The 16659-nt window shown below is 34.9% G+C and overlaps 1 protein-coding gene and 1 long non-coding RNA gene across 3 annotated transcripts; one reads left to right on the top strand and one right to left on the bottom strand.

The window, feature by feature from the left end:
- Nucleotides 1–630: 630 nt before the first annotated feature.
- On the top strand, nucleotides 631–3126 carry LOC127167360 (uncharacterized). 2 transcript variants are annotated; one of them, XR_007827980.1, is made up of 6 exons: nucleotides 631–895; nucleotides 1182–1235; nucleotides 1336–1390; nucleotides 1515–1624; nucleotides 1892–1941; nucleotides 2335–3126. It is a non-coding gene; the product is annotated as an uncharacterized LOC127167360 (long non-coding RNA). The 2 variants fall into 2 exon arrangements; XR_007827979.1 differs by having other exon boundaries at nucleotides 1892–1945.
- Nucleotides 3127–3148: 22 nt separating this feature from the next.
- On the bottom strand, nucleotides 3149–7001 carry LOC127167344 (interferon-induced protein 44-like). Its single transcript, XM_051113340.1, has 7 exons — nucleotides 6886–7001; nucleotides 6662–6695; nucleotides 4980–5184; nucleotides 4684–4830; nucleotides 4422–4593; nucleotides 3963–4063; nucleotides 3149–3827 (listed from the first exon to the last, which is right to left on the bottom strand). The coding sequence occupies exons 1-7, from the start codon at nucleotides 6923–6925 to the stop codon at nucleotides 3657–3659; spliced, it is 870 nt and encodes a 289-aa protein (XP_050969297.1). The 5' UTR covers nucleotides 6926–7001; the 3' UTR covers nucleotides 3149–3656.
- Nucleotides 7002–16659: the final 9658 nt, after the last annotated feature.

Here is a 16659-nt window from a genome sequence, read left to right as displayed (position 1 = left end):
GAGTAAAGCAGAAGCTAAAGTGTTCATTAGGAAATATGCACAATCGGTATGGCAGGTACACTGGGATGGTATTGAAACAGGAAGACACTTATATAATATTCAACAACAAGTTGGTGCTGGGAGGAAAAAGAGCAGGAACAGAAATGAAGAGAATATTATAACCCGTCTGAGAATAGGCCATACAGGATTGAATAGTACACTGTTTAAAATTGGCAAGCACCCAACTGGGGAATGTATTCATTGTAGTCAGCAAGAGACAGTTGAACATGTAATACTTCACTGCAGGAAATACAACAATGAAAGATGTCATTTTATTCAGTCACTAATTAAAGCTGAGCATAAAGATTTTTCTATAATAGGTATACTAAAGGAAAAAGCTATATATGATAATATTATTAAGTTTATTAAAGAAACGAAATTAAGTAAAAGAATTTAGACGGTTTTGTTGTTTATTTCTTGATTTTTTTGTTTGTTAATGTTTTTTTATTTGTTTTTGTTGTTGTTTTTTTTAATTCCCATACATCTATTGTAGCATGCTAATCCTATAAGCATGTATCCTGTCCACACTCCAGTCCAGTCGGTGGCGGTAATGCACCTACAAGTTGGTTTGCCAACCGCCATTAAACACCGAAGAAGAAGAAGCAGCAGCAGAAGAAGACAAAACGTGGAGAGTTTCTCGGTTAAAGTTTCATTTTAATGTCGGCTTTCGAATTTGGGAAACCCGTTTTTACTATTCGTGGTAAATTATATGTTGTTAAATGTCACATAAATTCTCTACGTAACGTTAACTTAGTTGCTGTCTGGCTTGTTTGGCAAATGAACGTTGGAGCCGTCACACTCAACATTCTCAGCATATCATCAGACATCTTTCTCGTGGAGTTTTCTGCCAAATGAGGTAAGTTTAGACCTTTTATTGTCTTGTTTTACACACACACACACACACGGAAGCTAAAAAGCAAAACAGAAATTAATTCGGTAACGTTACTAGCAAGCTGTCTTTGAAGTGTGACTGTGTAAACACAGGCATCCGACGCGCGGCAGCCGCGCCAGAATGCCGCTTCAGGTCAGCGTGCCAGTAACATCAGCTCCTCGAAATATCTTTCGCACTCTAATGGACAAATGCACACGACGTTATGTCAAAATGACCTTTGTGTTTCTTTCGTTTTCTTTTCTAATGACAGGACGTGATTGCTGCTGTGCTGTGAATCTCAAGCACACCTGCATTCTTATCATGGGTTTGTATTCTGTTTTATTAACAGTTTTATTTAACATTAGTGTTCAGTATCGGAAAGAAAATAGTAATTGAGTCATTTATTCTGTTAACTTTCACAACAGTGTGAAGTTGGTTGCTGTCTGATGCGTCGGAAGCCACGTCACAGACAACGTCCTAGTAACGTTACCAAATTGATTGGATTGATTACTTTTGCATGTTATCGCCCTTGTGTGTATAAGGTGTGTTCAGAGTGCTTGTCATTATGTATATGGTCATTTTGTAATGTCTTTTTTTGTTTAAGGTGATGGGCAGTTCAAGATTGCTGTCGTTCAAGAAGTTAATGACCACTGTTGTGGTTGTGAGCTACAAATACCCAGAGGAGGCGACTCTGACTTTGGAATTCATATAGAAGTAAGCAACACGTATGTTATGAAATGTGTATCTGTTGAAGTATATTGTAAGACATGGATGAACTGACAAGCTCATGACAGATGCAAATGGAAACTATTGGAAATGTAAGTTAAGCAATTTATAAACAAATGTTTTAATTGGGAAGTGTTAGGGTCAGCAGTTCATTTAATGAACTTAAAATACTATATGATTGCTTTTCCATCTCCAACCTTCATGTTACTCTGTAGTTCAGTTTCATTTCATTTTTGTCACATCCATTTCTTTTAGAGTTCTCCTGTGAAGAAATCCTAAATGAGGGTTGAGATGAAGGCAACCAAGTGGGTTTGTATTCTGTTCTATTAACAGTTTTTATTTAACATAAATATTGAGAAGAATCATTGAGTCATTTATTCTGTTGACTTTTACAACAATGTGAAGTTGTTTGCTGAACACACCTTCAAAGGTGTTCAAAGATGCTTGCTGTTTATTTAGTTGAAAGTAATGAAGTATATTGTAAGACATAATTGATTTGACAAGCTCTTGTGACAGATGCAAATGGAGACTATTGGAAATGTAAGTTAAGCAATATGTAAACAATTGGAAAGTATTATGGATTGCAGTTGATTTAATGAACTTAAAATACTGTATGACTACTTTTCCACTCCAACCTGCATATTACTCTGTAGTTCAGTTTAATTCATTTCATTTTTTGTCATATCCTTTTCTTATAGAATTTTCCAGTGAAGAAATCCTGAACGTGGTTTGAGATGAAGGCAACCAAGTGGCTACGCATTCTTCCAAGACTCTTGCATGAACATTTTTGAAAATCCATGTAATATTTGAGCTTTTTTAAAATGTAAAAAATGGCACTTGTATTAAACCTTCAGATAAATGGGAAATAATACATCCCCTATAATAAACTGCATCACTTCAATGATATTTCAGTTATAAAGAACTTCAAAATTCTGTTGTCAAGCCACTGGAGTCACATATTTTATTGATGTCTTTATACCTTTCTGGACCTTGAAAATGGTATATCTGCGTAGACTATCAATAGAGGAACAGAAAGTACCCAGATTTCATTAAAAATACTCTTTATTTGTGTTCTAAAAATGAATGAAAGTCTTATGGGTTTGGAATGGTATGAGGTTGAGTAATTAACAGAATTCCCTTTTTTTTTGCATGAACTATCCCTCTAAACAATATTGTTTTCTCTTATAAGAAAAAAAGTTTTGAATCTTGACTGTTTTACAGTTTAAATTTTGTGACCACAATTTAGTGTATTACCAGTATTGTACACATGCTCATGTTTTATTTTTATTTTTTTTAAATTCTGTCTGTTGCTGTTTAAAGCTAAACTGTCTTTTACAATACAGTCATTTTTTAGTGTTTGACATATTGTTAAATGAATTGATTTGAGTATTTGATATTGTTTAGTCCTAACCCATTTAAGGCAAACAAAAGCCATTGAATGCACTTTTAGGAATGTTTACGTGAAGTAAAAATAAACCATGTTCAATTTGTATATTGTGTTGGATTTATTTGCTTTATATATATAGAGAGAGAGAGAGAGAGAGAGATAGATAGATAGATAGATAGATAGATACACCATTAAAACAGAAAAATTCCTGTTTTTTACTGCTGGCAGGCTGTAAATTAACAGAACAATTCTGTTTTTTAATTACAGTACAAAGCCCAGGTAATGAGCTGCCAGTACCTTTTCTGTTTTTTTACAGAATTTTTTTTTCTAATTGTATTACTGTGTTAGTCTGTGCCATATATACTTGAGAAATGGAGGGTCGTTCAAAGACTCATTTTTGTGTGAAGATGCATGCTGGTCAAAACCAAAGATCCTCACAGCTAAATTCTGAATCCTGAATTTAAGTTTACATGTACGCATTTAGCAGCATGCTTTTATCCAAACCATCTTACATTAGAGAAACATAAGCAGTTTGTCACACAGCCAACAATAATCATACTGAGCAAAGTCCGATTGATCAGAAAGCTAGACTGGGAAATAAAGTAATTAATGTATATGCATATGTGATTTTTGTCAGTAGCTTTCACTATCCTCCAACCTATCATCAGCAAGATGAACAATCTGTTCAACTGCCTTCAGTATCAGAACATCCACGTCATCATTTGTGTCAATCTCATTATGGTAGTTCTTCACTGGGAAGATGTTTGTCAATGGCACCCCCACTTTAGCACTGCACAACTCCATCTGGACAGGAATAGGATGTGACAAAATTAGAACATCAGAAAATTAGACATGGCTATTAGACAAAGTCAGATCAACATGGGCTGTATGAAGTTACAGCAAGTGTCACATTATTTGTCTTTGTATTATATCACATACCTTCTCCTTGATCTTCTTGCTACTGTAAATTTTTCTCAGATCTTTTCCGACCAGCGGACATGCTTCATCCACTTTGGTCATGACAATCACTTGAGGAATCCCTACAGGAAATGTAAAAGTTAAATATTTTTCTCAACAAAACTGAGCAAATTTGTTGTAGCATTTGTTGAAAGGTATATGCCAAGGTTCCATAACTGATCCACATATACTGTCTGGGCAATGTAAATAATCGAGCTGCAAAGTTGAGAGTTGCAATAAAAAAAATAATAAAAAAAATCATTTGTTGCAAAAGTGCAGCTTGTATTTGATGTTGTCCACTTACAAAATGTGAAAAAAAAAAAAAAAAAAAAAAAAAAATCACACAAACCCAGCCCACTATCATTTTACCGACTCCCTTTTCAAATGTAATGTATGTGAGCTCATGAATGAAAATTATAAACATTCAGGGGTCAGTTTTACCCTTATCACTGAGTCTCTGACGGATGATTGTCAGCTTGTCAATAAGTCGATCATCCGTGAATTCGACTGTATCTGCAGCTATGACATAAACCAGGCAGAAAGCCTGGTCTGAGAGTTCAGGGTCACGGGTGTAATGTTGATCCTTATATGTGAGTGCCTGCTCCTGGTTGAACTAAGATTGGAAATTCAGCAAAAGATGTTAAACATCAGACATATTGCACACATACAAAACAATTTGCTCATTGATGTTGTGGTTTATTACTTTATAGCCATCCTTCACGTGGCCAAACACAGCATTGATGATGTCTTCTGGTTGCGACCCTTCCAATACTATAGGTTGCAAGCCCATGACATCCTTGAAGACAAAGGGTGTTTTTTTCCCCCCACCTTTGATGGTGAATCGATTGAGCTACAAATCAAGACCAAATATATTTGTGAAAAATTTTGAAGAAATCCTCATATGATTAGCCAAAATGTTTACAACACTCAAGTGTGGGTCAACTGGACATTTCTGGCTCTTTTAGAAAAAGACTAATGCTATATGAGGTAAATACCTACGGTTTTAGTGAAACTATGACCGTAACCATCAGCTGAATTAACTTGTGCTCTAGAGGAGATCCGTCCTTGAAAGGCGCTTTCAATAGAGTTAATGAAGCTGGATTTTCCTGCTCCAATTTGTCCAGCTACCAGGATCTTGATGTCCTTTACATCTGGATGACTCGTAGAGAAGTTTTCCAGCTTTTCTTTCAGGTCTTTTTTCTGTCTATTAAAACAAAACACAGATGCTTTGTTATATGTGGCACAACTGAGTCGTATTGGCTATGTCTTGAATAGAACATCACCATACTATGCTTACTTTAATGAAATGATATAACAATTTCCTTTAAGAAGTGACAACAAAATTCTGCGCTTCTTTTTAGGTCATTTTAGGTCATTAAACCTTATTTAGATCTTACTTGTTTAAATGCTAATATTCCATAATCATTATAGTCATATGTCTTATATAGGCATATGCAAATTTTGGAACTTCATTACAGTAAAAATCTACACTTCTGTAAGTTGAAAAAAAAAGCTTAACATTTATTTAGGCAGACCGATTCTGTGTATGCTACTGTGTGCTTTAATATTTTACATAAGAAACGTAATTAGCTGTTTTTACACTTTTTTACACCTACACTGTGCACACACCATGACAGTCAAAACTGTCATTCACTGAAACGTACAATAATCCGACAACAAAAAATAAATAACGGTAAGGCTTAGAGATGAGTCACTTAAGGTGATACAGCTATACATTCAAAATCTGATCCCTTATCGTGTTAAAAACTGTCACTCATGATGAATCATCAATTCTGTCTGCTGATCCCTACAGTGATTGGCTAAAAGTGCGGCAGGCGATGTTCATCAGCATCAGCAAACTCTGCAGTGCGCGTGTGTTTAGTAACATAATCATGGCGATTGGATGCAGTACATGCACACTTAGGTTTTGTTTGTTAAATAATTAGCCTATATAATTTAGATGTTTAAAAATCGCCAAACTGACCCCAAACCAGCCCAAATTTAATTTGGTTTAGCCCAAACCATTTGTTACCCTCACAATCAAATTATAAACTTCCTAATTATGCTTTCGAATCGCTCTCGGTACTGATGTCATTCATCGATCGGTTTGCGCAGCGCAGCTTCAAGTCGAACACACCTATTGCTTTCAGTTGTTTGCCTTATGCGTAAGATCACGGCGCACACGGTTATTTGCACATGTACATTTTATATTTAAACAGTATGAAACGATTTGAAAGTGTATAAATATTCATACAGTGGACCTAACACCATTCCTGCCCTAACCTACCTACTTCTCAACAACATAAAACACTTAAGTATAAATATTTATTTACTGGTATTTATTAATACTACAATATGTAGGCTAATTTCATCATGGCGATAATTCCATGCCCATCGCGTCTGTGTATAAAGATAAAAACGCTAAAGGGGTACCCTGGAGAGCATCCTGACTAAGCGTCAAGAAGATGTTGGACACGCCCGAATCGATAAATTAAAACAAAAGACGTTGTGGGATAAGAACAGAGCTTGTTTATTCATGCACATGATTGTTGTCCTTACTAAGAAAACAAATAATTTAGCTTGTATTTGCAGATATAGCCTGCACATAATAATAATAATAATAATAATAATAATAATAATAATAATAGTAATAATAATAATAATAAGCTTATGTATCTTACCCCCAGTCAAATATCCTCCATGGTTTGTTCAGTTCTATGGAAAAACATATGGGTTAAAATTGTATATATATATATATATATATATATATATATATATATATATATATATATATATATATATATATATATATATATATATATATATATATATATATATATATGTATGTATGTATGTATATATATATATATATTTCTTTTTTTTTTTTTCTTTTTTTCCGTCTTGCCTGGATTTGGTGGTGATGGTACTGAAGGTGATGCCCCCATTTCGTTTTTTCCCCACTTTCGATATATTAACGTCAGCTCTATCCTGGGACACAGTTGCCTTGCGTCTCACTTTAAGCAAGTGAAATCAGACCCACACCAGATCCGTTATATATATTGGTTTCAGTTTCACTTTCATTTTTGCAAACTCGCATGCATAATTAAAAATGAATTAATCCATAGCAAAGAAACGGTCCGGAGTGATGTGCGCTTCTCAAATGAATCATTCTTTTGAACCGGTTATTTTTAGTGAACTGGATGAAACAGTTAAGCAAAACGGACTGAACTGTCTGAACCTTTTGCGGCTCGAGCCAGCACAGATCTACAAGTTTCAACCAAAACCTACATTCGGAGGACCGACAGTAACTCCGACACGAGATGAGCCATTATACCAGCATATGATCCTATGATGCCGGTTTTTGCAAACTCATTGGTTCAACGCTTCAGCTACTCCAGCAACTGTACACTGAACTGAGGAAACAGTTCCCCAACCCATACCGTTGTAATTCATGCTCAGCTTTAGTGAACAGTAAAGCCCACCTCTTTATTTTGATTGGTCATTTTTAATCGTTTGCCCATGTTTTATTAAATGAAGATGTCTTTATAGAGCTATTCCCTGATCAGTGTACCAGCAGTGAGCAGAAACTTTGTAAATCAGGATGCAGCTCAATAGCGACTCCCAGTGATCAAGGAAATTTCTCAGATGCAGTAATAATAACTTGGTGGAAAGCTGTCTAGAAAAATTTCTTAATGATAGCAGATAACCAAACAGGCCTAAACACAAGAAGACTGTGCTTGAGCTTTGGGTGACAGCAACCACACACCAATACTCGAATATCACTATTAGAAACAACAGGAAATGCTGCTTGCTATTTTAGAGAACTAACTAATCCACTATGGGACATTTATAAATGACGCTAAAAAATATGCATTTAAAGTACAATATTAATGTTGAACCAAGAAAATTATGGGGGTATGACCAAGGCACTCTGGTGCACTCAAGGGAAGCACTTCGCTGAATATGCAAGTAGAAGATACGTTGTGCCCCTGCAACCGAGGAACTCCACAGGAAAGTAAGGTGATTCTTCTTTTTTCTTCTTTCACAGCAGAAGCAGAAATCTGAATGAGTGGATGCATGCCACCATCTTATATACCCGTATGTACGGGGGAGTGGCGCGGCATGCAAGTTCTACTCGCCAATGTTCATTGGCCTTTTCTTCTTAAGCTCAGAGTTGATTGGGCTCCCAAGTGAGACCCCATAGACGTTGTCGACGTAACGTCGAAAGTGACTGACTGAAAGTGAAGTGAAAGTGAAGTCAAGTCACTTTTATTTATATACCGCCTTTAACAATACAGAATTGTGACAAAGCGGCTGTACAGCATTAAATAGGGAATAGTACATCAACAATGCAAAAAGGCAACAATAAACATGTTTAATACACATGTTTCAGGTAAAGGCAGTTAATCTAAACATAAAAAAAGTTAGTCTAAACATAAAATACAATATTGTGTATTTTAATAACTGTCTAATATAAATTTTTGGTAGTGTAAAGGATTCCAAAATGTATCTAATAAAAATAACTCACAAAAATGTGCTACAAAGATAATAACTGAACATGTTGGGAATTGAATATATATATATATATATATATATATATATATATATACACTGTAAAATCCAATAGTTTACCTTATTTAGATATAATTAGTTATCTTTACTTAGTTGCTATTCTTACTAGGTTTTATTAAGTTACAGCTACTTTCAAGCGAGTAAAACCGTTTACTTACTACTTTGAGTGACGCTTACTTAAAATATTCAAGTAGCCACAAAGAAACCAGTGACAATAAAAAACCAGTGAGAGGCAGCAGTGCACTAATATGTTGCTAATTTGCAAAATAACAACAGAAGAAGAAGAAAAGCAATTTTCTTTTTGAGGTGGCAATTGTTAATCTGCAGTTATTTTTCACTAGTTACCTTCACTCATTTCCCAAAGTCATCTTGAATGTTGTTTCAATACAACTATATATTTGAGAGAACATCACATAAGCTGACTTCATAAATTGATGTTGATTTTCGTAAAATGTTGTTGGTGTGTCTTATTTTATTTATTTATTTTTTTTACTTACCATTATAGTGATTAATGTTCTGTTTGGTTGGGCACTTGGAACTTTGCTTTTCTTATTATAATTTTCTTCCTATTGATGCAGCAATGCAACATGAAGTCATTGATTTTAAGGGAAGAAAAGTAATAAGTAGGTTGCTTTTAGAAAGTAACCTTGGAGTTCTGATATTTCGATTAGCTAAATCTTTCCAATTCTTTAGCTGATGTATTTTTATATTTATTAATGATCTTTTACAATTTTATTGTTCTTCATAAACACCTTGAGAAACTTTATTGGATTGAGACAGTCTTTTAATATTTGTGATAATGTGCTCAAGTCACAGACTTCAACATTCAGCACGTGAATCACAACGATGGTAACAATTCAGTTTTATTTATTTTTATTAATTGTGACAATAACCATTATATTATTTTATTTTCTCTTTTTGTTGTGTTACTGCTGACACAAGTCAGTAAATAAAATTAGCAAATAAAAACAACAACAGTAAAACAAAGCAATTGCATAATTTATTCATGCCGCAATGCACTCTGGGAGTCAGTGAGTAGCTATACTAAGTCAAGTGTAACCCTAAAGTAAATGATTAAGTACCCCCTACAGTTCTTTTTTAGTTACTAGAGCTCTCGTGTAAGTAAACTATACTAACTAAGCATTTGTCACTACAACATACTATTCTTATTTCACTTTACTTCACTTTACCTAGTTTTTTTTTATCGGTTTGCATGCTTTTTTTAAGTAAAGTCAACTAATTAGATTTTACAGTGTAGGATGTAAAATACTTTAAAATAGATTTTTATAAATTAAGGGCATGTTTATTTACAGTGAGTGCAAATAACCCGCCTTGTTGGCAGAGGCTATTTACACTAACTCTGCCCACCAATGTGTGACTGGGCTAGACAACACTACAAAAGACAGCTATGAAAGAACACCTCCAGTGGTGTAGATCAGTGGTTCCTAACCACGTTCCTGAATGCCCCCCAAATCAAACACACCTGATTCAGATCATCAGCTCATTCGTAGAGATTCCAAGACCTGAAATGGGTGTGTCAGACAAAGGAGAGTCCAAAATGTGGAGTTTTGGGGGGCCTCCAGGAACATGGTTGGGAACCACTGGTGTAGATGGTCAAATACGTGCTGTAGTTATTTTTTACAGTAACATTGCACCTATATATATACTAACTCTCACTAGTGTGTTAGTAGAGTATTAGTACAATGGTAGGGTTAGGGTTAGATTAAGTTGACATGTACTTACAAAGTAACTTATGGTCAGTAGAATGTCTTTTGGTCGACCATCACGATAAAGAGTTAGCAGATATTAAGCAGACAGTCTACTAACACTCTAAAGATATGTAGGTGCAAAGTTACTTACTGTCAACAGAATGTTCAAAAGAGACCATCAAAATAAAGTGTTACCAATAAAATTAACAATTTATTGACTTCTGATACCACTTTTTTGTTTATCAGTGCTTTAGTATTTCACAATATATTTGCCTTTCCTAAAGTCCAGAGTAAGCAGATCTTGGCTTTGTATTCACACCCATTTTTATTGTCACTTTCAGCTGCGGAAGCTGTCTTTGTCATACGTTAAAATGCATATATTCTATAAAAACTGTCCTAATTATTCAGAGGTCATGCAGGTCTTTATTTCTGTTTACACATGTTTTGAGGATAAACCATGTTTTGAGGATAAATTTGTAATCAGAAATTAGCGGTCCTCATTTGCAAAAATGCTAAATAAAAGCTTTTTTTTTTTTTTTTTTTTTTTTATTTTATTTTTTATATTGCAAAAATGCTGAAGGTTTTCTGATGTGGGTTAGGTCTAGGTTAGTTTTAGGTTTAGGTTTGTTTTGTTGTTGTTGTTTGTTTGTTTTGTTTTTTACACTCTGTTTAATCAACATGTCAAAACTTTTGGTGATGTATGCCACACTTCTCAAATCAAATCAATGCAATGTCCACATCTCAACATTCAAGGAACAACTGTCCCTGGCCTACATTTTTTAATATTCAGTTAAATGGAATGTATGTATGAATGTTTGTATGTATGTATGTATGTATGTATTTATTCATTTATTTATTTAATTCTACATCCATTTCTTTGTGACTTTAAGAAATGTGTCCAGGCCTGATTTAACTGAATATGCAAGAATAAGGCAGCTAAAGAATGAGGTGGCTAAAGCCTCTCTAAAATCTCTATGGTGCTTCATTCAGAGGTTCAGTATCAGAAGTATCATCTGCCAGTGTGCAGAATTTGAGTATGCCCTCAGAATCAGTGCATCAATGTCCTTTTCTCTATCAATTTCCTAATGGTAGCTCTTTGATGTGCTAGGCCATTGTAAACCTGTGCAATGCAGTCAGACTGTGTAATTATTAGTGGTGTGATGGTTATCTCACGAGACGAGACGAGATGATACACAATATTGAGTTCATGAGAATGAGACTATATTTGAACTCTATTTGTAAGAAATCTTCAATCACAAAATATATATCAGTGGGAAAATAGTCTTTTATTCGACTGAAATCACAAAATGCATTTTGAAATGTCTTGAAGGGATAGTTCATCAAAAAATTATGTGGTTTATTACTCACCCTCAAACCTGTAAGACCTTTGTTCATCTTCGAAACACAAATGAAGATATTTTTGATGAAATCAGAGAGCTTGTGACCCTGCAGAGACAGCAATGCAATTACCACGTTCAGAATCAGAATTAGCTTTATTCGCCAAGTGTGCTCAAACACACGAGGAATTTGTTGTGGTTTTTTAAGGTGCTCCTGGTACATACATGCATACATACATACATACATATCTGACATGAGAACAGAGAAAACATTTAAATAAAATAAAAACTTAAAATAAATAATAATGTGTATGAATCTGGAACAGAAGATTTATGTACAGATTTGTGCATTATTTACTCTATATACAGATGTATAAATAAGATATGTGCATGTGTATTTACATAATAATACTACAGAAAGAGACAATAATTAGAAATGGAGAAAAAAAAATACAGAACTGAATTGTAGAACACGGGTATTGATTCATGTTTTAGCTATTTAAGCTGGAGATTGCATTTGGGAAAAAAATGTTTTTATTCCCAGATGTTCTAGTGCTCTGAGATCTGTAGCATCTGCCTGAGGGGAGAAGTGCAAACAGGTTGTGTCCGGGGTGAGAAGGGTCTTGGATGATGTTTCCTGCCCATTTCTTCACTCTGGAGATGTACAAGTCCTGAAGGTTGGGCAGGTGCGCACCAATGATCCTTTCCGCTGTCCTAACAGTCCGTTGCAGTCTTCTTATATCTGATTTGCTGGCTGCCCCAAACCAGAAAGTTATAGAAGAGCACAGTACTGACTCGATAACAGCTGAGTAAAATTGTCTCATCAGTGCCTGTGGTAGACTGCACTTTTTCAGTTGACGAAGAAAGTACAACCTCTGCTGGGCTTTTTTCACAATGGAGTCAATGTGAATGTCCCACTTCAAGTCCTGGGAGATGTTAGTTCCTAGGAACTTGAATGAGTCCACTGCAGCCACAGTGCTGTTCATGATGGTGAGAGGGGTGAGTGCAGGGGGGTTTCTCCTGAAGTCCACTGTCATCTCTACAGTTTTGAGCATGTTGAGCTCCAGGTTGTTGTGACTGCACCAGAGAGACAGCTACTGAAGCTCGCACTTGGATCCGCCCGTTTCACGTCTCCCTCTCCTCGTTACACTATTATATCACTTTCTCCAATATAATTCAGAAATACTGGCTTGATACAGCAAGTTTTGAGCAAGAAATTCAGTCAAAGAAAAAAAGGCCAACATATTGAACTATAGAAAATGATGTTTACAGAAATACTAGACGTGTACAGTCCAGATTTAATTGAATAGGGAAGATCACAGCATTATAGACTTAATTTAGATTTTCACTTCTGATCATAGTAATTTATTATTTGCTATTTTTTTACAATATGTGTTAAAGCTCTCAGAACCAGAACACTAATATAATTTTGTGTATCAATTTCTTCATGGCAGTTCTTCACAGGGTAGATGTAGCTCAGTGGGACACCCACAAGATCAGAGCACGCTTGCATCTGGAGAATGTGAAATATATAGTCAATATTTGTATGACTTTCCTTAACATGATTATTGTTTATTATTCAATGCTATTAATTCCATTCAAATTTTGGGCTAGTGACATGCCCTACATGTGTGTAAGTGAATAGAGTGTCTTCCAGAAAAGTGGCGGCTGGTGAAAAATTTTCTAGGTAGGGCGCCACGTCCAACATTTTTTGTATAAATCCCTTGACATTCCAGGAAAAATAATTAAGACTTAAAACATTTTAAATAAAGAAAAGTTTATTATTAAGGTTTAAGATGATTTTCACAAAACTACATTTTCTGTAGGACTTTGTTTAACATGTAATTTTCATAATTCACAATTTATGTATACAGTGCGACAGCAAAAACTGCCAGTAAATAAATGTCACATTTATTTAAAATCCTTTAATGCACGGCAAGCCGTTGATTATCCCACTTAATCCATGGTAATTTGCCAATTATAGACAAGATAAAACTAGTATAGCTCACTACAGCACAATATTTGATTGAATGGGTAAGGAGAGATGACAGTTGTATGTGTGCTACCGAACTTCGACCTCTCTCTCTCTCTCTCTCTCTCTCTCTCTCTTTGTGTGTGTGTGCAAATGATGTGTGTTGGTTAGTGTCCATCAATTTAAGCTGTGCATTAATATAGAACGGTGATTATACCTATATGGAACTACCTGTGCATTAAACAGTTTTACTGCATGCCAGCCAATCAGAATCCAGTATTCAAACAGACCATGGAATATATATATATATATATATATATATATATATACACACACACACACACACACACACACACACAAAGTTCTGGCATGAAACTCTGTGATGACACAGGTCTAACTCAATCTGACATAACAACATCATTAACACATGGCACAGCTGATTGGTTCTCTCCTGTATTGGTAGCCAATGAGCTTGCTGCTCAACATTCAAATATATGACTAGTGCTTGCTGTAGCAGTTTTGCAGCATGCTTTGGAAACCCTCCACCTTCCCCAGCTCCACCTGTATAGATCTGCTACGAGGTGATTCATGGTTATATGGGGGTTATTTCATGTAAGCTTTATGTGCAGCAGCAGGTTCCAACAGGTTCTCACTCCCAACTCGTCACATATTGACGCTTGGTCAGGACCCTTTGGCATCACTTCACGTTTAGGGTACCCCTTTAGCGTCATTTTTTTGATGTGCAGGGTCCTCCAGTACTTTAAATAAGAAACCCTTGGCGTCAATGTGCTGACCCGAAAGGCACTGGGAATTTTATCGCCATGATTAATGTTCGGAAGTATCTTTTTGAATGAGATGTGAGCTCGTTAATGGAGCAGGATCATTTCAGCGAATAAAACCTTCAATCTTTGCATAAAGAGAGCGTATGGGTTCAGAAGACTTGGAATTCAATAGGACTTGTTTGTAATGCTTTTATACTGCTTGTTTATGGTCAGTTTTTGCAATAAATACCTGTGACTGTACTTATATTTGTCTGTTACGTATTTTATATTGTTTAGAAATGGGTAGGTTTATTGTGGGTTTAGGTGCTCCAGTGAAAGTATACATTTATATAAAAGTATTTCTATTTTTTACAAATGCATCCAAACCATTAATTTAACCAATTTATCATCGGCAATCTGATCAATCTGTTCAAGTGCCTTTAGTATTAAAACACTAGTGTCATCATTTCTGTCAATCTCATCATGGTAGTTCTTCACTGGGACAATGTGGTTGGCACACCTACTTTGGTGCTGCACAGTGCAAAATTCCATCTGGAGAGAAACTGAATGTCCACATATTCAACATAATCTCATGCATATTAGTATGTAGCCTACTTTATGTCAAGTGTGGTTCCTCCACACATACATTAACTTACATAGACAATGAAACGTGCAAATAGCCATATTTGGTGAATAAGGAAAAATAACAATGTCAGGTCAAAATCGTGTCATGACAATAAAGGCCAGTAGATGGCTGAAGTATTCTATCTACCCGTTGTGCAAGTATTTTTCACTATATGGTTAGACAATAAATTTTTAAGCAAGTAGACAGCATCCAGACATTGACCTTAAAGTAACAAGTAACCAATAATGAGTTATTTTTATTAAGATCTTATTTAGATACAGTTTTTATGCCAAGAATATCGACATGCAGACACACTGAATTTGGAATAGCATGCTAATATATTCTTTTTTTTGCCATTTGTTCCATATCATGTTAGAAACAGTGTAATAGTAGGAACAGATATAGCATTTAGGATTTTTATATCACATATAGTACTGAATTTTTAGTACTGAAGGGTTATAGAACAGAGTTATAGGCTATAGAGTAATAAGTAATAGACTCTCTCTGATAATAAGACAAAGCTGATGCAAAACCAAAAATCAATATAAATGTAAAATTAAGAAATAAATTAATGCATTAACCCTTTCAGACCCTGCGTCCATTGAAATGGACATCACATGATTTTTTGTTTAAACCAATAAAATGTTATGTTTTTAAAGTATGAGCAATGCCTAGTCACTGATTGGTCCCTCATCAACCAATTACAATGAAGATCTGACTCCTAACTTATTCTGATTGAGCTACAGACATCACAAAAGAGAGACATGATAACCAACTAGACAGGAAGAGGAGGAACCCCATATTTTACCTTTTATATGCAGAATTATGTTAATGGTAGACTCATCAACTTGCACCAGTTGTAAAATTAAGACTATAAAATGATAATATTTAAAGTTATTTTGAAGATCTGTCAGAGTTGCAGAACACAGGATTTTTTAAAAATTTACTGTCCATCGCAATGGACATCAGGTCTTAGCAGGAACCTCATGTATTAGTTGTATAACAGACTGAGAAATTTGTGCAAGCATTTCAAAGCTAAATACAGAGGTACAAATTCAAATGTTAATGTTTTATGAACATTGATGTTAATTAATGCAATTAATATTAATATGATTTCATTTATGTCTTCAGAGTGACTATAATCTGTAGGTCAATTTTTCATTGGTTTTATTGAGAAACAGCCATAGTGGATGAGATCAGTGAATACAGAGCAACACACACACTCACACCACTTCCACACACACTGATGCCTTGATGCTATTATGCACACAATCATATATTTATCAAAACAATCAGCAAGTACACATAAACCCATACATATACACACAAAGACATTTATACATATACTCAGATTCACCCACTTCAACCAAAAAACAAGTTTTTTGAGACTTCATATCATTTTACCTTTTTTCCACATTCTTATGGCATTGTTCATTCTTACAGTATGTGTTCTGTTCAAAATTTTAAACACTAGTTCAACTATAGTGCACAAACACTACTTACTATGTATGGTTAAAACATGCGGATTTTTTTTTTATTCAGTCCTGGCATCCATTGTAGTGGACATGAGAAAAATCTAATAAAAAATGAGTTTGCACAAATCTTTTTTTTTAGACTCATTTATATGTTGGAGAAGAGCAAATATCAAGAGGAAAAAAAAAATTTTGTCCAGTGAAAAAAATTCAGGTCTGAAAGGGTTAACA

This window comes from Labeo rohita, chromosome 1, assembly GCF_022985175.1.
Source record: "Labeo rohita strain BAU-BD-2019 chromosome 1, IGBB_LRoh.1.0, whole genome shotgun sequence".
Classification (NCBI taxonomy): domain Eukaryota; kingdom Metazoa; phylum Chordata; class Actinopteri; order Cypriniformes; family Cyprinidae; genus Labeo; species Labeo rohita.
The sequence above is the reverse complement of the archived record's forward strand: the minus strand, read 5'-3'. Positions and strand labels throughout refer to the sequence as shown.

Coding starts and splice junctions, on each gene's coding strand:
- LOC127167344 (XM_051113340.1), bottom strand. CDS start 6,925: ATGGGGGCATCACCTTCAGTACCATCACCACCAAATCCAG. Junction 6,696..6,885: donor ACCATCACCACCAAATCCAG/GCAAGACGGAAA, acceptor GTTTTTCCATAG/AACTGAACAAACCATGGAGG. Junction 4,594..4,683: donor ACGTGAAGGATGGCTATAAA/GTAATAAACCAC, acceptor TTCCAATCTTAG/TTCAACCAGGAGCAGGCACT.